Source organism: Fusarium venenatum (assembly GCF_020744135.1).
Source record: "Fusarium venenatum strain MPI-CAGE-CH-0201 chromosome Unknown EDB82scaffold_3, whole genome shotgun sequence".
NCBI lineage: Eukaryota > Fungi > Ascomycota > Sordariomycetes > Hypocreales > Nectriaceae > Fusarium > Fusarium venenatum.
Window position 1 is genome coordinate 4,156,725 of NW_027072131.1, and position 23,839 is coordinate 4,180,563.

Sequence of the window (23,839 nt, forward strand, 5' to 3'; positions counted from 1 at the left end):
CCGATGAGTAACCTGGCGTGGATAATTCATTGTCTCGGGGGGATTTTCTTTTAGCCACACTAGAAGGAAAGTGATATGGTTTACACAAAAAAAACCTTCTACCATAAAATGAGTTCCTATGGTTACAGTCAACTTCAAGTTACGCTAAACCCAAGGCCCTCTCCTCTGCAAGCATTGACTTGTAAGCATCATGCCACCACTTATGGATTTCCTGCCCACCAGCCCACGAACCATCAGCCTCCAACTCATCCCACGGCTTAGGACTCAGAATGTAGTGAATATTCTTCACTCGATCATCACGCCATATTGTCCCATGCACACTAGGCTCGCGCATGGTCTTTAGAGCGTTATATATGTATGGCAATGCCACCCAGCGGCCCTTGAACACGTCTGCGAGAAGATCTTGATCAGGGAACTTGTACTCTGAGCAGCTCGGGTCATCCATCTTGGCTCGAATCTGCGTGAAGAGAATTTGAGACGGATTGATGACGAGAAGTCCACTGTTCAGTTTGCCCAAACCAGTAGATAGACTTGCTCCATGGCTCTGAGCGACCTCGGGCTTGTCGTGCTGTGCTGTGAACGAACAGTTTGCTGGTATCCAGTTTGGTGGATAATGCGCTTTCCTAAGGGGATTACAAGTGCACGCATGGGAAGCAGCAAAGAGCCTGTTGCCCTGAATCAGAGCACTAGTTTCGTCGGAGGGAGCATCCAGCTCAACATCCATCAGCTCATCCATGTTGCGAAGTACCAGCATATCAGAATCCAAAAGGACAATTCGCGAGAAGTCGGTAAGCGAAAATGCGACCAGTTTGGTCCAGCACTCTGAGAATCGCACATCTTCAAGGTAGTCTTGCGAGGTAGTTGGCGATATGCGTTGCACTTCTAGTGTTCTAATGTTGCGTTTCTTGATAATTTCGAGACCAGCCTCAGATAGCGTATTGGTGTAGAGGACTAGCAATGGATACTTTGATTTGACACAACGGAGACGGTGGTTGAGAGTCAAGACACCTTTTAGGTAGTTGGTGTCTGTCACCAGAGTCGCCCATACTGCTGATAATAGTCAGTGGTGACAGTCTATATCCCCGAAATGGAAGTACAGACCTTTGGTTTGCTGTGGGGGTTCTGTTTTGGAAACCATTTTGTTTGAGCTATACAGAAAATTATTGAAGTTGTAAGTTTGATATCTATGTAGTCAAACGAAAGTAAGCTGAGAGTCGAGGCTGATCTTCCGAGCATGCCGTAAGTGGCTGGGGACGGCAGATGCATGAAGGTTTACCGAATGGGCAAGAACTTGCCGATGACGATGATGCAATGCGCTATCGAACTTTGAACCTGTTGCAGCCCCTGCTAAGCGCCATTCCGACGCTTTGACCTGTAGTCTGTTCTGAAGGCGGTACTCGTTTCTCAGATGTTTTGGTGAGTGGGCAAAATATAGCGCAGCTGAAAGACCCCTCCCTTCTTGGCATCATGATTTGCGATCTGTCTTCATGACTATTGGATACAGCAAAAATATTGCGTAGTAGATATGGTATAATCATTCAATAGTCTAGCTTCTTTCTCTGAACCAATGTATGTTCGTTTATACACACATCATACTCTCTATCAAAGCACTCTGAACAAATCAGGACCTCGTCCCAAAACTCTTCCCAGCACTTGTTGCATCCATAACCCTTGTCGTCCTCCACAGTCAGTGTGCAGACATCGCAGTATCCAAAGTCGACATTACAGACAACAGTCGCAGCATCGTCCGGTGGAGCTTCCCTGCGAAAGTATCTGAAAGGGCCGAGAGAGTCTTCAGTCAGTCCAATTGACTGCAGTAGCTCTACCATGTCGGGATTTCCTGTGCGCCCTGCCCAACATAGCAAATTTTGACCTACTGTCGGCCAGGCAATGATGGCGGCGCCATGCTCAATAAGGAGTTTTGCAATCTCGACATGGCCGTTGGCTACTGCTGCGTGTAAGGGTGTAAGATACTTCCAGTTTTCGCAGTCTAGTTCGATATCTGGACTAGAAAGAAGGATCTTTACCGTTTCGATATGACCAAAGCGAGCGGCAGAGAAAAGTGGCGTAACACCATAATTATTGGCATGGTTGACCGACACTTCAGGGACGGACAGAAGAAGTGTGACAACGTCGACATGGTCATTATGTGCGGCAATGGATAAAGGTGTATCTCCAGACTTTGCGGGGAGCGAGATATGCTGCTCCAGTCCGCAATCAAGAAGCTCTGTTACAATCCCGGCGCTGCCTCCCCTTGATGCGGCAAAAAGAAGACTCTTGTTGTAGTCGTCCACGATCATCAGAGTTGGCTCAGCTTCCTCATACTCAAGCAACCTTTGGAACACCTCTAAGCTACCACTCTCGGCTGCGGCGAAAACTGCTGATCTGTTGTCAACTGTCAAAGTTACAATGTCCGACTCAGCTCCGTGTTGAAGCAGTTTATCAACTGGCCCAATGTCTCCTCTCGCTGCTGCCACATACAAGGGGCAGTCACCATTCTTATCCAAAGCTCTAATGGTCAGTTCGGCGCCGCGGTCGAATAACAGATTTATCATCTCAACATGACCGTTGTATAAAGCTTCATGAAGTGGCGTGTTGCCCTTGTCGTTCGCAACGATAACGGTTGCCTCGGCGCCATTATCGAGTAGTTGCTTGACAATATCAAACTTGTCGCTTTTACATGCAGCATATAGTGGACTATTGCCAAATGCAGTTATGGTTGTAACAGTGGACTTAGCACCATATGCCAGTAGTTCTCTGACGATTTCCACATGCCCTGCATCTGAGGCAGCGTAGAGCGCTGTCTCAAAATGGACATCGACTGATTCAATGGTTGACTCGGCTCCATGGCCGAGAAGTAACTTGACAATCTCCAGATGCCCCCCGCGCGATGCAGTGTATAAAGGCGTCTCGCCATTTATATCAGCGATTGCTATGGTAGATTCGGCACCATACTCGAGTAACAGCCTGACGACATCTACATGGCCGTAGCTCGAGGCGACCCATAACGGTGTATCCCCGTCAACTGAAGCCACGTCAATCGTTCCTGCAGCTCCTCGACTGAGTAGTTGCTGAACAGTACTGGTATGACCATACCGTGATGCAATCCATAATGCAGTCTTTCCATTCACGTCGGTCGCGGTAATAGTTTCGGCAGCCCCATGGTCTAACAGAACTGTGACAACTTCCGAATGGTCATTCCGCGCTGCACGCCATAATGGAGTGTGAAGTTTCGTTGTCCTAGCATCAAGCAATGATCTTTTGTTTTCTTGTTTGTACTCAAAGATTGATTTGACCGCGTTGGTCCTCCCATGATATGCTGCAAAGTGTAGTGGCGTACGCTCCTCGCTGTCAACTATGAACATCGAATCTTCAACACCGTGACGAAGTATCACTTTCATCAACTCCTCCGAATCTTCCATAATACACGCTAAATGTAGCAGTGTCAATCCATCATTCTTTGTCGCAGTGGATAGCGTGGTGTCTGCCCCATGGTCCAAGAGTAGTTTGACTAGATCAGTGTGACCTTGGACGGCAGCCAACATGACCGCTGTAGCACCGTTGGGATTCACAACAGTAAATGATGCGGCGCAGCCATGATCAATCAAGACTTTCGCCATCTCGGTATCACCGGTGTGGCAGACAAAGTGCAGCGGAGGGCCTGCGGAGCACGGTTCCAGTACCATACCATCAGGTCCGGTTTGCAGTATTAGTCTGGCTACCTCACTGTGGCCGGTTTCACAGCACGCCATATGCAAGGCAGTCATACCCTGAAATTCTTTCTTAGCCAAATCTGCACCGCTTCTAATTAAATGTTCGCAACACTTCAAGTTCCCTTTGACTGAAGCTACATGGAGCGGTGTTCTGCCAGAATTGTCTTGCGCCGATGGGTCTGCTCCATGGCTCAGTAATATTTTGACTATTTCTTCATACTCATCCCAAACTGCTAGATGCAGAGGAGTGTGTGTCTTTTCCCATGCAAACATCACATCGGCACCAGCTTGGAGGAGCTTTTCCACCGTTTCAGGCATATTGGCCTTGCAAGCTTGCGTAAGTGGAGTACTTCCGTTGGAGCCCAATCTGTTCACATTGGTCTTGGTTATGAGGCGATCAGCCATGTCCTTCCACTCGCAGTTCAAGGCATATTCAAGAGGGCTTGGTGGTATGTGGTTTTCTGGCTCCCCGTCTTTCTTGCACTCCGCATTCATGGCCTCGGACACATACTCAGAAAAGAGCTTCCAAACTGGGCTCTCCTCTCTCATCAGTTCTGTAGCAAGTTCCCAAACAGAGTCATCCCAAGAGGCGTCCTTCACATGCTTGACCCATGTTCCAGCGGCATACCGTCGAAGACTTCTGCCAGCTAAATTGGTATTGTATGACTTCTGCCATACTTGAGACTGATTAAAATACTGAAGACAAGCCCTGGCGATGACTATGTGGTGGTAAGCTTCATAGGAACTTTGCAGTTGGCCATTTTGATGGATCCAACTTGGCAGTGGGAGATGTTGTCCAAGGTATTGGCGTACAGAGAAGTGAGGTATGTGAACGAACATATTCTTCACCTCCAACAGAGGGCCGCACAGTCCGACGATTTCTGTCCTAATGTACTCGTTGTCAAACTCGTCAGGATACTCATCCGGATCTAGTTCCTCGAACTGGGTTATTATGGCAGCCTCTGTGATTTCGTACACTGAAAGAGCCCGCCTTGCAAACGCGGCCCATCGTAGCATCGCAAAAACTCGGTCTTTTTCCCACTGCGACATCTCTAGGATTCTCTTCCAATTATGGTCGTAAAGACGATCGAGCCCTGGAGGTGTATTCTCCACAGCTTCATGCAAGCGTTTCTTACTCATGCCTTTCCTGAGTGTTTCTTCTTGCATCCGGATCCACAGGAACTGGCCTTCGCATCTTCTTGTCATTGCATCTGAAATGGCCGTTCTGATATCTTCGCTCTTGTTCGAAAGTTTCTTGTCCACGATGAACTGTGAGAAGGCTGCAGTGTCTGATTGTACGTCGTCTGGGATGATCCTGTACTCTGTGAAGAGCTCCGGTGCGTTTTCTTCTAAAGCTGTTCTGATTTCTGGCTCATCTCGACTGATAAACAAAAGTTTGGCGCTACTATCTGTGACTGTCTGTATCACATCAGAAAGAAATTGCGCGAGCGAAGAATCGTCAATTCCAAGCTGTGAACACTCATCCAATCCGTCAGCGATAAATGTGCATCCAGGTACAACATCGACAATCTCAGTAAATAGATCAACCAGGTTCCTCCGAGAAGCCTTTTCGGTAGGGAAAGCCTCCCAAGCCCGACGGACGCATTCGAAAGCATCTTCGTGGACGTCAGCCACCTGGTGTATCCAGGATCGTAACGCTAGGTAGGGAGCATCCCGAGTGCCAAGGTCGGATGCGAAGAAGAAGTAAGAAACGGGTGAAGTCAGGATTCTCGAAAGATGCTGCACGATGCGGGCGCAAAGGACTGTTTTTCCAAATCCTGCGGGGCCATTGATCCAAAGTAGACCTGGAGAGGTTGGGTTTTCAGGAGACAACCAAGTCTCAAACTCTGGTCGATCAAAAATCCAACTGCATGTGTTTTCTACTCGCTTGTCCAAAGAGTCTCGATACGTATCATTGGAAGAGTGTATTCCCAACCATGAGTAGATATCGCGTCGCATCTCATCTACAGTGTGTTAGGTCACGAACTATCATATAAAAAGTGACTTACTCTTCATTCCTTGCTCCATATTGAGCAAGATTTGCCGTACATCAGACCAACCGTCCTCCTTTTTCTCTTCATAGTGCTTGTGGTCTTTGTTATCGACTGATACCAGATTGTGCAGGTGTTCCACCAGCTTTTCAAATATTTCGACCTGTTCCGTACGATCTTCTTTGCCTCCAAGAGCCCACCTAAGTCTCTTTCGCCTCGATTGTAAAATCCCAGCAAACCGCTCATTGTGGTGCAAATTCTGCTGTGTATTTCCATTGTCGCAAATGGTTTTGGAAATGATTTGAAGAATATCCTGAATCACACCGGCTGTATTTTCGTCATTCAACCCATGATGATGATCTGGCAAAAGTCTTCCCTCCGATATTCCTACACTGGTGCCCCATTGCTCGAATCTTGTTCTAGCAGCGCGGAACCGCGTATCGAGAACATGAGAATCGGCATAGGAAGATTTGTACGATTGAAACCTTGCCAATGAATCTAGACAAGTATTGAAAAGACCAGCGATGCCTACAATTCCGATCGCAAGCCCTGCTGCCTCCATCGAGGCGATATTTTGTCCTGTTGGAGTTGATGAGGGGTTTGTTTGAAGTTGCTTATTTCTTGTGTTGACGCTTATTTCGTAGGTGTTTTAGTGGCATAGCAGGGCTGTTTGCAAGGCTCACAAGGCTTAGATCCAGCTGAGTCTTGGCAGGTTGGCCACAGACTGGGTCTCTGGAGGCCAGAAAGATTGTCGATTGAAATTTAAAATGGCAGAAATAGTGAGCCGGCTTGTGGCGTTTTTGAGCGTAGTCCCTGATTCATTTATTTTTGCAGCGTGACGATAAGACGTCATCTTTTCTGTTCAGTCCACAGCTTGCACTAAAATCTTTTACCACTGCAGATCCTCACATAACAAACATCTCCTCCTCCTCGTCGCTATCCTCATCCTTCTCGACAAGATCAATAACAAGTGCTGACTTGTCATTCACTTTGTCAAGTTGAAACCCAGCTGCCAGAGAATCCGTCGCATCGTTTATGCAGCCTGCCACGTCCAATCCGATATCCAGTTCCTTCAGCGCAAGACAGATAGTGCGGAAGTGTTCATGATGCACATCTTCATTTCCACTCGCGTCGAAAATAAGGACAGCGTTTCGGTGGAACAAGGAAAATTCGTCCTTCACTCCAGCGTGATTTTTGAGGGCGGCAAGTTTCTCAGGAGTGGTGCTTGCGCTGGTAACAAGGCGGGTGAAAATGCCTGCTCCAAGGAGCGAGTTGATGGATAAGGAGTTTTGGGGGGAGAAGATGACCACGTTAGGCGGGAGTCCGGAAGCTGTAGTTGCGTCCATTTTGGTCACAAAATATGATCGTTGCTGTGATTTCGTGATGATTGAAAAGTTTGAAGACCAATATCCGCTGGTGACTGGAGCTTTCGTGATGAGTCATCGTGTATAGGGTAAACGATTTAAAAAGAAGTCTTAATCGCCAAATTCATTGCAATAAATGCATTTCTCTTTTGGTGAGGTTCAAAAGTCTCTTAAAAATAAACATGTGTCTATCAATCATATTATTATTGAGTCTTTTGAATGGTTTCTTGCACCTGTCATCTCAGAGGCTTGCGTAATACTATTCACCATAACGGTTCACATCACATACGATAAGACACAACCAACCTTTACGAAACTACCCTGTAAAACACAGATCAAGATGTTGCTCCGACAGAAGAGGGAACAAAAACATCAGTATAATAAAACAAAACTATATTGCATGTTGAAAGTACGTTCAGAGGCCAGGAGACACGGGTTATCTTTCTTCCGCAAGCAAGGCTAGCTGGTCCTTTTCGAGCCGCGTAGCCGATAAGCTCTGGCGATCCCAACCAAAACCCCGCTTTGCAGAACGGTAAAGAGATAACAGTAGCTCGAAGTTATGGCACTAACTCTTTGTAGCCAATTTTAGGATAACTGTAGATAAGGGCATATCGCAAGTCTAACATGATCATCCACCAACCACCTCCCCCAGAACTAATATCCCAACATGACCTTACCCACGTTTGGAAGGAGAGCACGCGAGCTTTAGATACAGAGTGAAGGAATAAGGAACTTTTGAAGTCTTGGCAGTTGTGATAACGGACATTGCCGTACTCCGCCTATGTCGTCTATAGATAAAAGATCGTCAGTTCTCTCAATTAACTCGTTCTCTGGATGTCCTCCTTTGATCTTGTCCAAATAAGCTCAATTCCATCACACCATAAAGGTGTAGAGTCAAGATGCGTCTGTCAACTATCCTCACTGGAGCAGCCCTGTTCTCGTCCTCACAGGCTCTGAACATCCTTCTTAACAATGATGATGGATTCGGATCTGCGAACTTGCGTGAGATGTACCGTCTCTTCAAGGAAAAGGGCCACAATGGTACCAAGCCTCCTTCATTTTTCCAGGAACCAATAACTGACATACCTTGACCAGTCTGGCTCGTTGCACCAGCCACCAAGCAAAGTGGCAAGGGCGGTACCTCTGATTTCACCACCGAGGGCAATTTGACTGGACCTTCTCAATACGATCTAATTCCCAAGGGCGCACCATCAGTATGATCACCAAGTACACGGGTCGCAATGAGATGAGACTAACAGATCTTTTTTAGGTCGGAAGTGATCCAAAGGATAGCCAAATCTGGTACTACAATGGCACTCCTGCTGCGTGCACATTTGTTGCTCTCGACTATGTTCTCCCCCGATACGCCAACTTTAGCGTTCCTGACCTTGTCGTACGTTTTGACCCTTTTGACAGACCAACATTGATACTTACTTCCTTAGGTGACTGGTCCTAACTATGGCACCAACTTGGGCGGTTTCGTATGGACTCTATCCGGTACTGCTGGTGCTGCGTAAGTCTTCAACACATCGACTCAGTGAAACGTATAAAATACTGACAGGACTGTAGATACGCCGCTACAAACCGTGGAATTCCCGCAATTGCCATATCAGCGAGCAACCAGGAAGTTCCCTACTTCGAACTGACAAACCGCACCAACCCAGCTACGTGGGCTGCCCAAGCCTCTGTAAAATTCGTCGAGAACTTTATTTCGACAGCTGGCAAGAACGGTCCCCTTTTGCCCATCGGTTACGGCGTCAATGTCAATCTTCCCGTGTTGACGAAGAAAGATCACGACCCCGAATTCGTGCAGACGAGGTTCACGGGCAATGCGCACGTTAACGAAGCGGTGCTTGATCCGAAGAAGGGAACGTTTACGTGGGCCAACATCAAGCCTTATGCTGCCGGCGTGAATGCTTGTATCAATGGCAACTGCTCGCTGCCCGGTGAGACGTATGTTGTTGAGAACGGAAAGGCGTCTGTATCGTTTTATACAGTGGATTACAGTGCTCCCGAAACTGAGTACACCGAATCACTCATCGATCGAGTGGCGTCGTTCATTGGGAAATAAACAAGAAAGGACCAGCCCCGAAGTTGGTTGGTTAACAATGCCATAGATCATAACAGATAATGATAGTATACATGTTGTTACATGACATGATGCGCCTGCTTTTCCATATGCAATTAGAAAATAGCAAGTTCAATATTTCTTTCCCGCGCCACCTTCTCGATATCGAACGTCGATGTCCCGTCTTCCCACGCCGCGTCGATCAGCTCAAACATCACCTTGATCAGCTCAACAGTGTCAGTCGCGAAGGATTTTTTGACATCTTCCATAGTCCTTTTCCACGTAGGATGTAGCTTTAGTAGCGGAACCTCCAGACCGGCGTTGATGACGGGATACGTCAAACCGTTATGTACTAACAAGTGCTGGTTACGAGGCTCTTCATAGGCCTTCAGAAGAGCATCTATTGCTGCAATGAGACGACAAAGTACAACTTCTGTGCCAGGAAAGTTTTTGGGTGTTTCGTCGTACAGGTCAATAATGCCTCTTGCTTTTCGCTCCATTCTCTGACGGCGACGAACTTCAAGAATGCCAGCCAGCCTCCAGGACTCCCAGAGGTGCACGTGTAATGACTCACCTATGTCACCCGGCCATGCCCAAAAGCGACTCTCAGTATACTCCGGATCGTTATCGACGAGTCCTGCAAATATGTCTAGTAATGATCGCGGGACACCCGACACGACTTCGATGCCGTCGGCTCGACCGCTCTGAGTGTCAGCTTGGAGACGACGAAGGAGCTTCCAGACGCCGATGGGTGGTTTGGCTCTACCGATGACCATGGAGGGAAGGTCCATGACACCCAGGACTTCAAGAATGTGCTGATGATAGAGATTGTCAATGGGGATTTGACCTGGGGTTTTTAACTTGTTTCGCAAGTCGTAGATGTTGACCATGAGCTCGAGGTACATGGTCCATTCTTTTGCTTGAAGCAACTGCACTAGAGTTAGCAAGTACACAACAACAATAGTCATGTCAGATACTGTCGGCATAAAGGGACAAACAGGTAAAAGTGAGATGTAAGAGTGAAAAATTGCAGACATACACATAAGGAGCAGACGAGCAACCCAGCACACACGGTCGCGACATGGAACCTCTCGTACCGGGTATTAAGCTCCTGACGAAACGCCTGTAGAGCCAAGTCGACGTACTCCATCGATTTGACCGACATGCCATCATCCATGTAGCCCTGTATGGCGCCAGCGATCATGACGAGGGCCGGACTCTGGAGCGCCATCTCCTCGAAGAAGGGCTTGATCCAAGAACTCGCTTCCGTTGTGTACAGGTGATTGAGCCCATTGCGCATGACTAGACCGAGATTTAGTGACTATCCGTTTCATTACCGAGGTCGGTAATATGAAAAGAGGAGAAGGAGTAATGACATCTCTTGAAGATCCGATCTGATGGATCTGGTACGCCTGTCGCGCTTCGGGGCGAAAAAGCCGACGACTCTGTGCTGGAGGGGTCGTGATTCGATGTAACGCCAGAGAGGGAATTCTCAGAGTCAATTGACATATCTGGATTGCTACCAGCAGCACTAGGAGGATACTGGGGTTGCTGTTGTTGCTGAGGATAAGGAAGTGTGGGAGGTTGAACGAATGACGCGTCGGGGATGGAGGCTCCAGCAAAGCGTCCCCTAGACGCAACACCATTCACCCATCTCAAAGGCGTAGAGTAGCCCTGGCATCTCATACCTCTTTGGGAGCAAGCCTGACACTCTGGACGTCCTTGGTCGCATTTTCGCTTCCGCGCTTTACAATTCAGGCATCCTCCCCGTGAGCGGGCCATGACCAAAGTCTCTTCTACCTAGCGATAACCCAGGTGCCAACCTCTGGCCCTGAACCCTTCCTTAGCCCCGAGAGGGTGGTTCGGACAGCTAGCTTCGGGTACAAGATCTGCGGGGGAGATTTAGAAAAGAAATGGGCTCGAATAGGATAGCTCGAATGAACGACAAGAATAGTATGGGCTCGTAATGGTAGGTTTGTCTATCGATCGGTTGGACGCGTCTCGGCAATTCAGGGATATGGATTGATTACCCAAAAAGAGGGGAGAGAGTGGGAAAATTAAAGCGAACTTGCTGTTTGCGGGGGCGCGCATGAGGAGTTTATAGACCGAAAAGGGGTGAAAGAGGCGCCGCGCAACGAAGTACCCAAACGAGTTTAGTCTGTCAAGTCAGGCTCTCATATCATCTTATCACAGCCACACACACCAGGTTGTGTCCTGTTGGTGGCTTAGCCATGTCAAAACGTGGAGAGTAGCGAACGACCCAGAGAAAGTGGGATAGCAGAGCAGAAGCGAAGCGAGTGACTTGTCTAGCCAGGGTCAGTTAGTGACAGTTTGGTGGACTAGGGCTAACAAGACAAGTACCGACAAGGGTCAGGCGGCAGATTACTGCTGTAGTGCGCACTAGTCCAAAGCTAATTTCTGCGTACAGGCCACTTCTTGCTGCTTTGATCTCTGCTTCTTCTTCATTCCTCCCCCTATGTTCCAAGTCTCACACCTGTTGGACGCGACTCGACGTCAGGCTACGAATGTATCAAGTTTGTCTCGTGCCTTGAACTACACCAAGAAGCACTCATGCATGCACGCACGAACATCAATATTCCACATGTGTGTGTGTGTGGCTGTAATCTAACTAGGTGATCTCTCCTGCTTTTGGGCATCTTGTCGACAATCGATTAACTCGTATCCCACTTTATCCCATTATTCCAAACCTCCAACTGCATGTTATATAACCTAGCCGCCTCGCGCATGAGCAGCAGATCAATTCAACATATTTAATCTCTATATTGACTGTCATCTTTCTTCTGCTATTCATTTGATCTTCCTTCATTGCCATCATCATCATCGACATGGCATCTCCCGACCCCGTGGTTATCCCCGGCGAGGTTCGGTTAATCCTGGGTACGTTCCCACAACAACACGATACCCCTACCATTGATGATCACCATCGTCAATTGCATACTGACTCAGCATAGCAGAAGCATCAACCGACGCGTCAACGTTCGTCCTCCAACCAACACCTTCCTCAGATCCCAATGAGCCGTTGGTTAGATCTCCCAGCTTGAGTGTTCTTGTCTCAATAAGTTAACGGATTCCACTCTAGAATTGGTCCTCTTGGCGCAAATGTCTCAACTTCGGCTTCACTATCGCCGTTACGGTGGCCGCTTTCACCAACCTTTCCATCCAAACCGTCTTTTGGCAGCAGATGACTGTTGATATGGGCGTTACTATCACACAGCTTACCTACTCTTCCTCGGCTCAGCTAGCTGGTCTAGCACTGGGATGTTTGTTCTTTATTCCGTTCACCATCAAGTATGGACGACGACCTACTTATGTTTTGTCTTGTATCGTTCTTGCGGCTGTCACTTGGTGGAGTGCTAGGATGGAGAGCTATGCGGAGTTGATCATTACACAGATCATCACTGGTCTTGCTGGAGCTATCAATGAGACTGCTGTGCAGATGACGGTAAGGACATATCCGTTCCATTGTATTGTATATACACTAATGTCTCTTCAAGATTGCCGACCTCTTCTTTGTCCATCGCCGCGGCTCTGCGAATGCGATTTACTTCACTGCCGTCATGGTGGGCGCTTTCCTTGCTCCTATGGCTGCGGGTACTCAAGCTGCCAATCAAGGCTGGCGATGGTCTTACTACAGTCTGGCCATCTGCTTAAGCATCCTCTCTGTCATGTTCCTCGTAGCCTTTGAAGAGACAAAGTATATCCCCGTTACCCTGGGCCAGACTAATGTCATCGATGATGCATCTGAAGAGCGTCCCGAATCCAAAGATGACATGGACGAAAAGACCAAAATGGAAAAGGTCATCAGTGTCGCTACACAAATTGACACCACCATCCCTATGAACTCATGGCGTCAACGTCTTCGTCTTGCCACCACAACATCCGAGTCCCTTCCTAAGCTGTTCATGATGCCTCTCTACGTTATCGCCCTGCCCCACGTCATGTTTACAGCTCTGCAGTTCGCCTCTGGAGTTTGTTGGCTTGTTGTCTTCATGCAAGTCACATCTATTGTGTTCTCTGCGCCTCCATATCTGTTTACCACTGCCGGGGTTGGATACATGGCTCTTGGTCCATTTGTCGGCAATGTCGTTGGAAGCATCTATGGAGGACCATTCGCTGACTGGGCCATTGTTCGGTTGGCACGAAGAAACGGGGGCCTTTTTGAACCCGAGATGAGACTTTATCCTCTGGCGATCACCACCATTTTCATGGCTGGTGGTATCATCATGTTTGGTGTGACTGCTGACCGAGTAAGTAAACCCATGTATAGCACAACTGATTCGCTTATTGACACTTTTAGGGCATGCACTGGATATATCCCTCTATCGGCGGAGCCTTCTTCGCCTTCGGACTCGGTGCCAACGGCGACATCACCTTTACTCTTGTCATTGATACATACCGTGAGCTCACAGCTGAAGCTTTTATCGGAATCGCCTTTATGCGCAACGCCGTCTCAGTCGCCGTTCCCTTTGCTATCGTTCCTTGGATGAACACGATGGGATTATCTAACATGTATATCCTGGCAGGCATGATCGCCTTTGCTATTGGATGTCTCTTCATTCCCATGATTATTTGGGGCAAGAAGATCCGTACGGCTTTGGCGCCGAGATACTGGAAATTGGTTGCAAAGCGGTCTGAAATTTGATGATGCATGCTGTTGCAGCAATAGGTCTAGTTTGGAGTTTGGGAATGCAGTAGTTAGGATGGCTTCATGGTCTTATTTTTGTTTAGTCATTGATAAAAATTGTATTCAAAGACTTAACATTGTTTCATCTGTTCATTATAAATTCGCTGCAATTCTACCAGGAAAGTTGGTCAATCGGTAGCAGTCAATAACGGGTTTGCCGTGCCACATGGTCATGACCCCGATGGCAACAACCCCGTTCATCCATCCATACCTACTACCTCCTGGTGCCTCAAATGTGATATGAGTAAAATACTCCACATTGTCCTGAGAAGCTATATCTTGCTCGCCGGCCTTATCTTCCAGCCCCGGACCGGTCCTGTATACCCCCTGTGCTTTGACAAGGATGTGTACGTTATCATCTGTCTTGAGCATGTACATAGCGTTCAACCGAACAAAAGACTAAACACTTCTCTGTTAGTTTCATAGTGAGATGATAACAACTGTGAAGAAGGAAGAGATATTGACCTTTTTGGGATTGATTACTTCGGCCCAGTCTGCGCCGCTCTTGTGAACTATTACACCCCTGATCTGAGGACCATGCACCGTTCCTCCTTGAATGGGCAGATAGAGCCGAGTCTTGTCGGTACTATCTACACCTTCAATCGCTTCGACCCCGCCCTTGTCCATCTCGGCAACGATGCGGTAGATGAATTCAAGATGGGGCATTCGCATTCGAGGCATGGAAGGGTCGGAATGAGAATAATCATTTCCGGGAGAGGGCACATGGACGATAGCTTCGGAAAGGACACTCTTGGATGACATCTTGGGCAAGTTGATAGCATCTGTAATACAGGATGTATCAACTACACTTGGAGAGTCTAGACCATCATTTATCTTGATATCAAGGGTTGTTATTACATGCATCTGCATCATGTCGATCGTGGCCCAGTTTATGCCGTTGGAATATGCCGATTACCGGGCGCATTTAATACCCCAAAGTAGAAGGTAGACGCGCTTCGCCTATATCGTTAGTTTCGCCAGAGTAGTGTCGTACTGTTTCGTAGTGCCAATGCGTCGTCGCCATGCACTCTTCCATCTATGGAACGTTTCGTGCGGGGAAGATTGACGGGTTCTGGAGTCGGATATTTCTTCTGCCAAGGTTCTAGCCAAAACCACGCATATCTGTCACTCTATCATTCTTGATAAACACATCTTGCAACTACCATCCTTCCTTCTATCATACTCCACCCCATATCTTGTTATCAAAATGCCTGCTACTACGAGTTGGAAAACTATCGCCGCTCTCCATCGTGAGAAGCAGGTTGAAGCGGTACCCAAAGAATGGTTGCTCCCAGAGAAGCAACTCGAAACTCTGAAGGAAGGCGATCGCCTGATAGAATCCAAGGCCGCTCAGAGATCTGGACTACTTTCTGATAAGGAGATCAACATTACTGAGCGATTCACCGCTTCTGAGTTGCTCAGCAAGATACACCGCCAGGAAATCACTTCAGAGGAGGTTGTCGTTGCCTTCTCTAAGCGCGCCAGTCTGGCTCAGCAATTGGTCCGTTGCACTCCACACTGAACCCACATGATGGCTAACATTTCCTAGACATCTTGTTTGACTGAGATCTTTTTCGAAGAGGGAATCGAGAGAGCTAGGCAGCTCGATAAGCAGTTGAAAGAGACTGGAAAATTGGCAGGCCCTCTACATGGACTTCCCATTAGTCTCAAGGTAAGCAAAGTTTAATTCACCGAATGCATTAGTGCTGATTATCCAGGATTCATATGTTGTCAAAGGCCATCATGCCACAGTTGGATATGTCGAGTTTCTTCGACAGCCTATTCCAGATACAAACTCTGCACTAGTTGATCTCCTTCTTGATGCAGGAGCAGTTCTGTATTGCAAGACTAACTTGCCTCAAACCATGATGGTACGTATCACGCATCCGATCCTTAGACCTTTCTGACAGGTTTATAGACGGCGGACTCAGAGAACAACGTCTTTGGCCGTGCACTCAACCCTCACAGAACAACTCTGACAGCAGGCGGTTCAACCGGCGGCGAAGGTTCCCTTATCGCATTCAGAGGCTCTTTACTTGGAGTTGGTAGTGATATTGCTGGCTCCATCCGCATTCCATCTCTTTGCTGCGGTATATATGGCTTCAAACCGACCGCAGACCGTGTACCCTTCGGTGGACAATCAGAATACCCTTTCAGAAGGCCTCATTTGCCTGGTGTGACACCAGTTGGTGGACCCATGGCGAACTCCGTGGAAGACCTAGAGTTGTTCATGAAGATCACCATGGGCCAAAGACCTTGGAACTATGACCCCTCCGTCGCCGATATCCCATGGAGAGATCTTAGTGGTGCTGCTGATAAGAGGTTAACCATCGGTGTCATGGCTGAAGACCCTGATTACCCTCTGAGTCCACCTGTCCGGCGCTCTCTAGCCAAAGCTGCATCTGCCCTTGAAGGTGCCGGCCATAAAATCGTCCAAATCCAAGCCGACCCCAAGCGCAACGCAGGACACGGCGCAAGAATTGGCTTCCAGTACTTCACTCTGGTCGGCCCTGACCCGGACACCATCTCTCGAGAATGCGGTGAGCCGCTCGTTGCTTCGGTAGCCAGATTAGTTCATCCATTCTCTAAGGGAGAGTTCCCTGTTCGTCCGGACCTTGAGTTAGCTGATAAGCTGTTCAGCTTAGGTGAGGTCAAGTTGGAGTATGGTAAGGCGTGGCAAGAGGTTTGGCGCGACAATGGTCTCGATGTTGTTCTCGCACCGGGAGCTTCGTCGACAGCTGTCCCACATGATACATATGGTAACCCAGTGTATACATTGATGTGGAATGTTTTGGACGTGAGTAAACCCTGTCCAGCTTTAAAGAGCCTGTACTAACCCTCGTACAGTTCCCTGCTGGAATTATTCCTTTCGGCACGTCTTCCAAGCTTGTCGATGACGAAGTCATCAAAGCCACAACCGCCTTCGAGCCAGACTGTGAGTGATGTCAGATTCCAATTCTTTGATGACTCTACTAACTTGAATAGATGTCCCAGAGGAAACAGACGGTGCACCTTGCGCAATCCAGATTGTGGCACCTCGGTTTAGAGACGAGGAGTGTCTACAAGCCATGCAAATAATCGACAGGGACATCAGACTCTCCCTGTCACAGAAGCTTTAGAGCATTGATTCACAGTAGATAGTTCTATGGTAGAAAGACCTTCGTAATTAAATAGACATTAACTATCATAACACATCAATGCTCATCCATCTCGAATTCCTTCCTCACAACACACGCAATAATCTAGAAGCAGGTCTACTCTCCACCCTGTTGGTCCTGTGCCTCAAAAGTTCCAAAATCACTATCTTGAACTGCTGCCCCAAGTCATCCCACTCAAAATCAGGGTTCAAAGCCTTAATGAACACCCTCATGGTAGAAACGGGTACGTTGAGAATCTCGCACACATCCTCAGGGGAAAGGTCCTTCTCCATGGTAGAAATAAATCTGGGAACGACAGAGCCCTCAAACTCTGGGAATTCTCCTTTGTCAACGGGAGCCGGCCCAACGAGTGACTGAGAAGTGTTCTCTTCTGTGCCGAACTTCTTTCCAGTGAGGACTAATTCGAGGAAGGTTTCGTCGAGGGGCTCAATGCGATTCTTTTCTACATCCTTGCCAACCTGCCAAGCAACCCTCGTCTTCTCTGCATCATCCAGGATCCTCTGGACAGTCTTCCTTGTCTTGACCTTTGTCGCCTGGTCCGCATCCTCTGATAAGTTTGCATCGATCAATTCGTGATAAGTGTGCAGGTTCTGAATCTTGAGCTTCCCAGGCTCAACCTGCCAGAACAAGGCAATCTTTTTATGCTCGTCCAGCAGGGCTTGGCAGTTTGTCTTTGCCTTGTCCCAGTCCTTTTCCCCACATGCTTCAGCAACTGTGGTCTTGAGTTCCTTGAATGCTGCGGATCGCTTTGTGTAAACGCTAGCATAGACGAGATCGTCCGCGGAACGCCTTTCACCACCCTTAGACAGATGTCTCAGATATTTTATCATCTTCGTAAACCCTGAAGTCTGCTTCTCCAGCTTGGTGGGGACATTCTCTAGCAGTCGCCCAGAAATAATCGCGACATCCGCCTTGTCGTTAGCAAACATTCTCTCGAACACGGTAACGATGGTGCGGCAGTGCTCAAGCTGGATGTTTCGAAGCTTACAGTACTGAACCATACTTAGAGCGGCACTCATCTTGATTTGAGCGGTGTCTTCGTTCTTGGTGATGACTCGCAGAATGATCTTGTCAAGAAGCTTGGCGAGGTTGTCGTGGAATTGCTTCAGTGGCCATCCGGTGTAAGGATACAGCTTGACGACGTTCTCATACCATACCCAGTCGGTGGAAGAGGCAGGAATGTCGTACTGTGGAGTAAGACCAAAGAGCTGCCACACCATGCTCAAAGGCCGAACTCCGGATCCAGCTGTAGTCATGAGATTACCAAACAACCCCCTCATTAATCTCGTAACAGTATCTTCCGCCGTGTCCAGAACAACAGGTGCTGAAGTTCTCATTCCTGCCAGCTTCTCCATAGCAGCCATGAGGAGTGAACTCATCAACTGGCCGATCTGAGGAGAACCAGGCTGGAAATCAAAGTCTCGTGAAACCACAGCCTGACTCAAGGTGCCTCGCATCATTATTCGTAGCGCAGCAATGTGAGGCTCGTTGCACTTTTCCATCCAACGCACAGTATACGGACTCTCCAGGTTGACAAACTCATCCCAACATACCCATGCGAGCATGGAACCTTCTCCACGGGTCTTATTGAGGTAAGGGACAGCAAGTATGGGATGCTTTGGACCAGACTGGCTTCGTAGAGGGCCGTGGTGATCGCTCTGGGACTGTTCCATGATGATGCCTGCATCGAAGCCGTCAAGGTGAAGGATCCGATCATCGAGATCACAAACTGGTCTGAGAAGATGTTAGCTCTCTCAAAACAAACAAATGAAGAATTAATCCACTCACTTGGCATCTATAGTAGTAGCCTGCAGGTTTCTCAAAAGCTCCTTGTATGGTGTTGTCTCGATGTTGAGAAACATGACGCCCATATCCTGGGCATGACTCTCCAACAACTCCGTTAGACTTTCGAAAGTCATCGACTTGGTAGCCTCGACGTTATTGCTGATTTGGGTCTTTCGAATTAGCCTCTTCATGTCATGTGTTCTCTTCGAAGTCGTCTGAGACGACATCATATTCGTCAAGCTCGATATCACCGTCTCTAGAGAACTCTGGGTTTGCTTGCTAGCCTTTCGTAACTCGCCCAGCATCTTGTTCTTCTTGAGTACAGATTCCTTATCGCTGATGTCGAATTCTGTGGTTAGGTATGCGACATACTCGTTTCGCATAGGGCCCATCAGTTTGTCGACCTTGGCAGAGAGCGTATCGACGAGCTCCTTGGACAAGCGCTGTAGCTCCTTCTCGCCAAGAAGAGTCTGAAGCTGGGGAACGACCACTGCCATATCATCATGCATGGCCTTGACCTGGTCGATAGTCATTTTCTCGAACATGTTCACCAGCTCATAAGTCTTGACGACCTGGGAAGAATAGGGCAGAACAACACTGTTGTCCTTTTCAAGGTCAAGTAGTCTCGAGATATTGGCAACCAATAGAGCAGATAGATCAGCGCCCTTGAGAATGTCCGTGACATCAGCTCCAAATTCGAGCTTGGGTGTATCTAGAACCTTTGGGTTCGCTAGACCGCGGTAGAAGTAAAACTTGTCGCCAGCCTGAACCAAAATGAGTGACTGTGGTCCTGCCAATGCCGTCACAGCGTTGATGTTTGCTGCACTCAACGCATCTGATATCTGGGATGCGGTTTCAAGCTTTTCCTTGGTCTCTAGCTGTACAATGAACAGGGCGTTGATTCGCAAACTAGGGGCCAAGTTTCGTGCATTGTCGGTCATCTTCTCATCGACGACAATGACTATGTTATCGAGTTGCTCATAGTAAGCGCATAGAGCCTTGGATTTGCTAAATGGGACATTGATTGGAGCCTTTCCGGTGGCGAGAAGTACTGGCCCTTCTAGTTGAGAGCCGAAGATGCAGGGAAGAACGACGGCAGACTTGTTCTCGTCTTTTTCGGCGGTATTTTCCGAGTGAACGAATTCAAGGCCCTTACCGAATCGAATTATCTGCACGTCAGAGTAGCTGAACAGATCAGGAAGTGTGTCAGGATTAGTGGTGATGATAGCATTGCGCTTCTTCAAAGGTTCACCCTTAATCTCTACTAGAGTCGACTCTGGAATCTTTTCCTCCGCCTCTGCTTGACGTCAGCTGATGATCTGGACGATGACATATGGTACAACTTACGCTGGACAGGGTCTTCCTGGAGGGCAGTGATGGTGAACTCGGCGCTGGAAATGGCCTCAGAGAAGCAAGTGGTCTCGGTGCGTCGTCCTTCACATGTGTTTGTTGAATCTACCATGGCTCGAGGCAGTATTGAGCACACTAGTGAGTCCCCATCGCGCTTTACCACTAAAGGACAGCAGAGGATTGCGTCGCCGATAGTTGCCTTGTCCAAAGGGACTGGGACGATGTACAATGTCTGCAAAGGTTAGTATGTTGGTCTGAAGTTGTGTAAATATTGGAGCACCCTCAGGGTATCAGAAAAGTTGGCCCCCTCAGTCTTAGGGCACAAAAATATGTAGTCTGAGAACTAGTCTAAGAAGCATAAACTACCCTACCAATTTCGTCTCTTATGATCCTTAGACCATAATTTCCTAGATCACTTGTTTTTGTAACTTAAGAATTCGGAGGCCAACATTTCTGCTACCCAATAGGAACTCTCATAATATAGGTACATACCTTTTCCTCATAGTCTGCCACCATCAGTGCTGGGTGGGTGCCTAGGAAGCGTGTGATCTGGGTCTTCCTAAAACCAGAAATAAAAACGCAGACAGGATCTTCTGTTAACTTATCCTTATCCAGGGAAGCGTACTGAAGAAGATCATTTCCGGTGGTGCGATCACCACTGTGTGTGATGCCTGCAATAACCGACTGAGAACACCAGCAAGAAGTGTTGCGTTTTTCGTCGCCGAAACACAAGTCGTAGTAAGTGGGATATCGTTCCGAGATTGCTAGGATGGAGATTCCTGATTTGATAGGGACCTTGAACGTGGTGGACGGAGCCTGCATGATCTGAAAGTCGCTGAATATACCTAGAGAGGTCAGCCTGAGAATCAGACATAAATGCCCTGGTCTGAACGATACGAACGGCGCCTATTTTGCATAAGCGTCGCCTAAAATCCACAAGGTCTTGCCTAACTAGGCTGCCTTAGTGCTAAAATGGCATGAAGGTTGCCAATTATCAAAATATGCGTCGTTCTTCTCGATCAGATCAGGGAATAAGTTACGTACCTAGGTTATTTTTGAACCCTTCCATCCGCCGTAGCAGGATCTCGCCCATCTCTCCTAGATTCACAGCATTGTAGAAGAATTCTTCGCTGTGACCTGAGATGGGGATCTCTTCAATCCCATCCTTCGTGCGGCATAACAAGATGCCTTCGGAGCTGAAAGGATGTGCTGAACCTTCGGGAAGGCCCTCCAGAATGTCGCGTATCTGACCCTTGGTCGTCGCCAAAGGGTCGAAATAGGTCTTGCGTACCTTTTCCATGATGATGATATCGTTGTGTTATGGGATGAAAAATTCTCTGGTTGGGGGATTGCAACTGCTTTATATAGCTACCCAGGTATGTTTTTATGTATTTTGGTTCTGGGATGCTGCCCGGGTGAGTCACATTGCATATGGCAGTGCGAATAAGCTCTAGTCGAGTGCATATAATCTTTACGAAAACCATTTAACTTTTGCTGAACCAACATGCATTTGGAAGTCTCCGAATATTCCTCGAGGACCGGGTGAGTCACTTCTTGGAAAGTTGTCCGAGTATCGCAGGAATTGTCAACGACTCAAATGTTTGATGAATGCATGCTTGGTAGTAGTTAACCTTGCATGGCATGCAGACTTTCGGCCTCTGTGTAAGTATGGATCATTTCCGTCTACCCTTTGAACTGTATTAGCTTTTAAGTTTGAATGTCTCGAAGTCTTGATGGATTTGAGTTTGTGGTAACATCTGAACAGAACATATTCAAGTTAATACTAGTAGAGGCATGCTGTGAGAAGTGAAAGCTAGTACGTACCTGTTGGGGTAAATCAGTTAGCTCACCATCAGTACCAATTTTAGTGGTTGAAGGAAATATCAGGCTAACTTTAGTGAATCTATAGCCTAAGAGAGCACTAATATTTTCGTCTGGTCTCTTTCTAGTCTGTTTCTCTATGACAGTAGTTTCAAGGAATAAAACCTCACTCTTGACAGAAACTTCTCTTTTCAACTCCCATTCTGCATCATCAACCCAAAAGATAATACTCTACGTCTTCAAAGTGGCAGATTTAATATCTGACTGGATTGCCATTGATCAATTCCACTACGACTGTTATTCCCTTACAAGGCACACTAGACAGTGATAATTCAGCCTTACGGACCACTGACCAACAACTAAACCCCTGTCCACCCTCCACTCCTCACCAACACAGCCCCAATGAAAACTTCTAGTGAGAAGCGAGACTGTCCCCAACAACTCCATTTCCATTCAGCCAGGGTGCATCAGTTTGTGCGCGTGCGGGGATATCAGGAATACGAGATGTACGGCATGATGTGCGCTTTTTTGTTATTCAATGACTTTCGATCCTACGATGAGACCTCTTTGCCTGTTCACCAGCAGATATGGATCAGTACGAGCCTTGAAGCGTTTAATAATTCAATTTCATATAGTTCAAGCGATTAGCCCTGAAGCCAAATGACCCGCGATTATCTCAATGAAACCCAATCTATCCTAAATACCTAAGCTCCTTCGCAAATAAACTAATTATTGGTTACAATGATGCGCGGTCCAGACTTGGAAGGGTTCCAATAAACAGCATCGGTATCGTAAACCCCAACAAGCTCGAGTCCGACCTTTGTTCCAGGCTTCTCGCAGTCAGTCTTGCTCGTCATGTACGTCCCATAAGTAGCATCCCATGTCGCGAAATCTCCCTTCTTGACATCCAAACGTCCCAAGTGCACATTGCGCTGGTTTCCAGGGCCCCAGCCTGCTCGTGGACCGGGGGCTGGTTTGAGGCTGGAAAACAAGTCTAGCTTGCCGCTACCAATGACGTTTTCGCCGTTAGCGAGATAGAATGCGAAGCGACATTTCTTGTTCCTCGCAAATTCAGGGTATGTGAATGTAAAGAGAGCAGTGTTGTCGTTACCGCCGTTGTTGGGGCTCTTGGTAACACGTCCCTCAGAGGTAGAGGAGATGGCGCCGTTGGCAACGTTGTATGTCCATAGTGCAGATGGGGTGAAGTAGTCATTTGCTCGGGGCTCAAGGGGAGCAGCGAGGCCGGTAGTAGCGGCGACGAGGGCTGTGAAGACTGTTTGGAGAAGCATCTTGATAGCTGGTTGATGCTTTGAATAGTTGATCTTGATTGATGATCTTGAGTAGTGATGGGGATGTGAGTGAAGATGATGAAAACGATATCCATGCGACAGAGCACAGCACTTTATACTTCTTTCCTTTACTAAGAGCACTGTAATAAAGCGATTTCGAAGTCAAGGCACTGCTAACTCTGTTGAATAGATTGAGCCTCGCGAGCCCTCAAAATAGTACAGACTTGTAGGGCATTGCCAATCTACCTGCTAAGCACAGCCCTGACAGTTAGCTCGCCGCTAGCTAATATTATCGTATTTGGCATCCATCATCTATCAGCCAGAGGTAAATTGGCAATTGATGAACCAATAAGGGAAATGGGGCGCTGTAGCTAGTAGTCCGATCAATGACGGAGCTGGTGCTATGGCTTGGCCTAGCTACCCGTCAAGAAACGGATGTCTCTAGGCAAGGCTGAACTCGAAAACCACATGGGACGCTAAACTTAATAAGACTCACGTGGTTTAGGACGATCCGTATCAAGACGGAGATCAAGACAAAGGAACCGACAGCCGAGTGGGTGGGCTATATTGATAATGGCTGAGGTGTCTGTCAACC

At 47.8% G+C, this 23,839-nt stretch overlaps 10 protein-coding genes across 10 annotated transcripts; 3 read left to right on the top strand and 7 right to left on the bottom strand.

Moving 5' to 3' along the window:
- Positions 1-3: 3 nt before the first annotated feature.
- On the bottom strand, positions 4-1,227 carry EDB82DRAFT_246066 (glycosyl transferase family protein). Its single transcript, XM_065607300.1, has 2 exons — positions 1,102-1,227; positions 4-1,047 (listed from the first exon to the last, which is right to left on the bottom strand). The coding sequence occupies exons 1-2, from the start codon at positions 1,136-1,138 to the stop codon at positions 140-142; spliced, it is 945 nt and encodes a 314-aa protein (XP_065464012.1). The 5' UTR covers positions 1,139-1,227; the 3' UTR covers positions 4-139.
- A 311-nt stretch (positions 1,228-1,538) lies between these two features.
- On the bottom strand, positions 1,539-6,266 carry EDB82DRAFT_433091 (ankyrin repeat-containing domain protein; the record flags this gene model as incomplete). Its single annotated transcript, XM_065607722.1, has 4 exons — positions 1,539-1,811; positions 1,878-2,253; positions 3,097-5,560; positions 5,723-6,266. 4 exons carry the CDS (start codon positions 6,264-6,266, stop codon positions 1,539-1,541), a joined length of 3,657 nt encoding a protein of 1,218 aa, XP_065464013.1.
- A 28-nt stretch (positions 6,267-6,294) lies between these two features.
- On the bottom strand, positions 6,295-7,296 carry EDB82DRAFT_246108 (uncharacterized protein). The gene has a single exon (XM_065607302.1). It carries the CDS (start codon positions 7,048-7,050, stop codon positions 6,610-6,612), a length of 441 nt encoding a protein of 146 aa, XP_065464014.1. The 5' UTR covers positions 7,051-7,296; the 3' UTR covers positions 6,295-6,609.
- A 279-nt stretch (positions 7,297-7,575) lies between these two features.
- On the top strand, positions 7,576-9,196 carry EDB82DRAFT_246127 (survival protein sure-like phosphatase/nucleotidase). Its single transcript, XM_025727705.2, has 5 exons — positions 7,576-8,109; positions 8,164-8,282; positions 8,339-8,461; positions 8,511-8,581; positions 8,638-9,196. Exons 1-5 carry the CDS (start codon positions 7,968-7,970, stop codon positions 9,137-9,139), a joined length of 957 nt encoding a protein of 318 aa, XP_025582145.1. The 5' UTR covers positions 7,576-7,967; the 3' UTR covers positions 9,140-9,196.
- A 56-nt stretch (positions 9,197-9,252) lies between these two features.
- Positions 9,253-10,918, bottom strand: EDB82DRAFT_527146 (uncharacterized protein; the record flags this gene model as incomplete). Its single annotated transcript, XM_025727706.2, has 3 exons — positions 9,253-10,065; positions 10,176-10,438; positions 10,474-10,918. 3 exons carry the CDS (start codon positions 10,916-10,918, stop codon positions 9,253-9,255), a joined length of 1,521 nt encoding a protein of 506 aa, XP_025582146.2.
- Positions 10,919-11,568: 650 nt separating this feature from the next.
- On the top strand, positions 11,569-13,897 carry EDB82DRAFT_507001 (major facilitator superfamily domain-containing protein). The gene is made up of 5 exons (XM_025727707.2): positions 11,569-12,034; positions 12,109-12,179; positions 12,237-12,599; positions 12,652-13,404; positions 13,455-13,897. The coding sequence occupies exons 1-5, from the start codon at positions 11,983-11,985 to the stop codon at positions 13,797-13,799; spliced, it is 1,584 nt and encodes a 527-aa protein (XP_025582147.2). The 5' UTR covers positions 11,569-11,982; the 3' UTR covers positions 13,800-13,897.
- Positions 13,898-14,776, bottom strand: EDB82DRAFT_507003 (uncharacterized protein). Its single transcript, XM_065608774.1, has 2 exons — positions 14,307-14,776; positions 13,898-14,240 (listed from the first exon to the last, which is right to left on the bottom strand). Exons 1-2 carry the CDS (start codon positions 14,712-14,714, stop codon positions 13,935-13,937), a joined length of 714 nt encoding a protein of 237 aa, XP_065464015.1. The 5' UTR covers positions 14,715-14,776; the 3' UTR covers positions 13,898-13,934.
- Positions 14,777-14,854: 78 nt separating this feature from the next.
- EDB82DRAFT_246204 (amidase signature domain-containing protein) lies at positions 14,855-17,012 on the top strand. Its single transcript, XM_025727709.2, has 6 exons — positions 14,855-15,342; positions 15,391-15,513; positions 15,560-15,712; positions 15,760-16,638; positions 16,689-16,776; positions 16,827-17,012. The coding sequence occupies exons 1-6, from the start codon at positions 15,049-15,051 to the stop codon at positions 16,958-16,960; spliced, it is 1,671 nt and encodes a 556-aa protein (XP_025582149.2). The 5' UTR covers positions 14,855-15,048; the 3' UTR covers positions 16,961-17,012.
- Positions 17,013-17,016: 4 nt separating this feature from the next.
- EDB82DRAFT_507007 (uncharacterized protein) lies at positions 17,017-21,469 on the bottom strand. The gene is made up of 5 exons (XM_025727710.2): positions 21,179-21,469; positions 20,627-20,979; positions 20,132-20,366; positions 18,788-20,081; positions 17,017-18,733 (listed from the first exon to the last, which is right to left on the bottom strand). The coding sequence occupies exons 1-5, from the start codon at positions 21,432-21,434 to the stop codon at positions 17,065-17,067; spliced, it is 3,807 nt and encodes a 1,268-aa protein (XP_025582150.2). The 5' UTR covers positions 21,435-21,469; the 3' UTR covers positions 17,017-17,064.
- A 1,172-nt stretch (positions 21,470-22,641) lies between these two features.
- On the bottom strand, positions 22,642-23,704 carry EDB82DRAFT_246255 (uncharacterized protein). The gene has a single exon (XM_025727712.2). The coding sequence runs from the start codon at positions 23,242-23,244 to the stop codon at positions 22,681-22,683; it is 564 nt and encodes a 187-aa protein (XP_025582151.2). The 5' UTR covers positions 23,245-23,704; the 3' UTR covers positions 22,642-22,680.
- Positions 23,705-23,839: the final 135 nt, after the last annotated feature.

Excerpts from the sequence above, each read along its gene's own strand:
- EDB82DRAFT_246066 (XM_065607300.1), bottom strand. The coding sequence starts at position 1,138 with ATGGTTTCCAAAACAGAACCCCCACAGCAAACCAAAG. Across the intron at positions 1,048-1,101 it reads ACCCCCACAGCAAACCAAAG|TATGGGCGACTCTGGTGACA; the intron begins GTCTGTACTTCC and ends TATTATCAGCAG.
- EDB82DRAFT_507001 (XM_025727707.2), top strand. The coding sequence starts at position 11,983 with ATGGCATCTCCCGACCCCGTGGTTATCCCCGGCGAGGTTCGGTTAATC. Across the intron at positions 12,600-12,651 it reads AGACTGCTGTGCAGATGACG|ATTGCCGACCTCTTCTTTGT; the intron begins GTAAGGACATAT and ends TGTCTCTTCAAG. Across the intron at positions 13,405-13,454 it reads TTGGTGTGACTGCTGACCGA|GGCATGCACTGGATATATCC; the intron begins GTAAGTAAACCC and ends TGACACTTTTAG.
- EDB82DRAFT_246255 (XM_025727712.2), bottom strand. The coding sequence starts at position 23,244 with ATGCTTCTCCAAACAGTCTTCACAGCCCTCGTCGCCGCTACTACCGGC.
- EDB82DRAFT_246204 (XM_025727709.2), top strand. The coding sequence starts at position 15,049 with ATGCCTGCTACTACGAGTTGGAAAACTATCGCCGCTCTCCATCGTGAG. Across the intron at positions 15,343-15,390 it reads CCAGTCTGGCTCAGCAATTG|ACATCTTGTTTGACTGAGAT; the intron begins GTCCGTTGCACT and ends AACATTTCCTAG. Across the intron at positions 16,639-16,688 it reads TGATGTGGAATGTTTTGGAC|TTCCCTGCTGGAATTATTCC; the intron begins GTGAGTAAACCC and ends ACCCTCGTACAG.
- EDB82DRAFT_507007 (XM_025727710.2), bottom strand. The coding sequence starts at position 21,434 with ATGGAAAAGGTACGCAAGACCTATTTCGACCCTTTGGCGACGACCAAG. Across the intron at positions 20,980-21,178 it reads AGGGTTCAAAAATAACCTAG|GTATATTCAGCGACTTTCAG; the intron begins GTACGTAACTTA and ends TGACCTCTCTAG. Across the intron at positions 18,734-18,787 it reads GCTACTACTATAGATGCCAA|ACCAGTTTGTGATCTCGATG; the intron begins GTGAGTGGATTA and ends ACATCTTCTCAG.
- EDB82DRAFT_246108 (XM_065607302.1), bottom strand. The coding sequence starts at position 7,050 with ATGGACGCAACTACAGCTTCCGGACTCCCGCCTAACGTGGTCATCTTC.
- EDB82DRAFT_507003 (XM_065608774.1), bottom strand. The coding sequence starts at position 14,714 with ATGATGCAGATGCATGTAATAACAACCCTTGATATCAAGATAAATGAT. Across the intron at positions 14,241-14,306 it reads AAGTAATCAATCCCAAAAAG|TCTTTTGTTCGGTTGAACGC; the intron begins GTCAATATCTCT and ends AGAAGTGTTTAG.
- EDB82DRAFT_246127 (XM_025727705.2), top strand. The coding sequence starts at position 7,968 with ATGCGTCTGTCAACTATCCTCACTGGAGCAGCCCTGTTCTCGTCCTCA. Across the intron at positions 8,283-8,338 it reads TTCCCAAGGGCGCACCATCA|GTCGGAAGTGATCCAAAGGA; the intron begins GTATGATCACCA and ends GATCTTTTTTAG. Across the intron at positions 8,582-8,637 it reads TCCGGTACTGCTGGTGCTGC|ATACGCCGCTACAAACCGTG; the intron begins GTAAGTCTTCAA and ends ACAGGACTGTAG.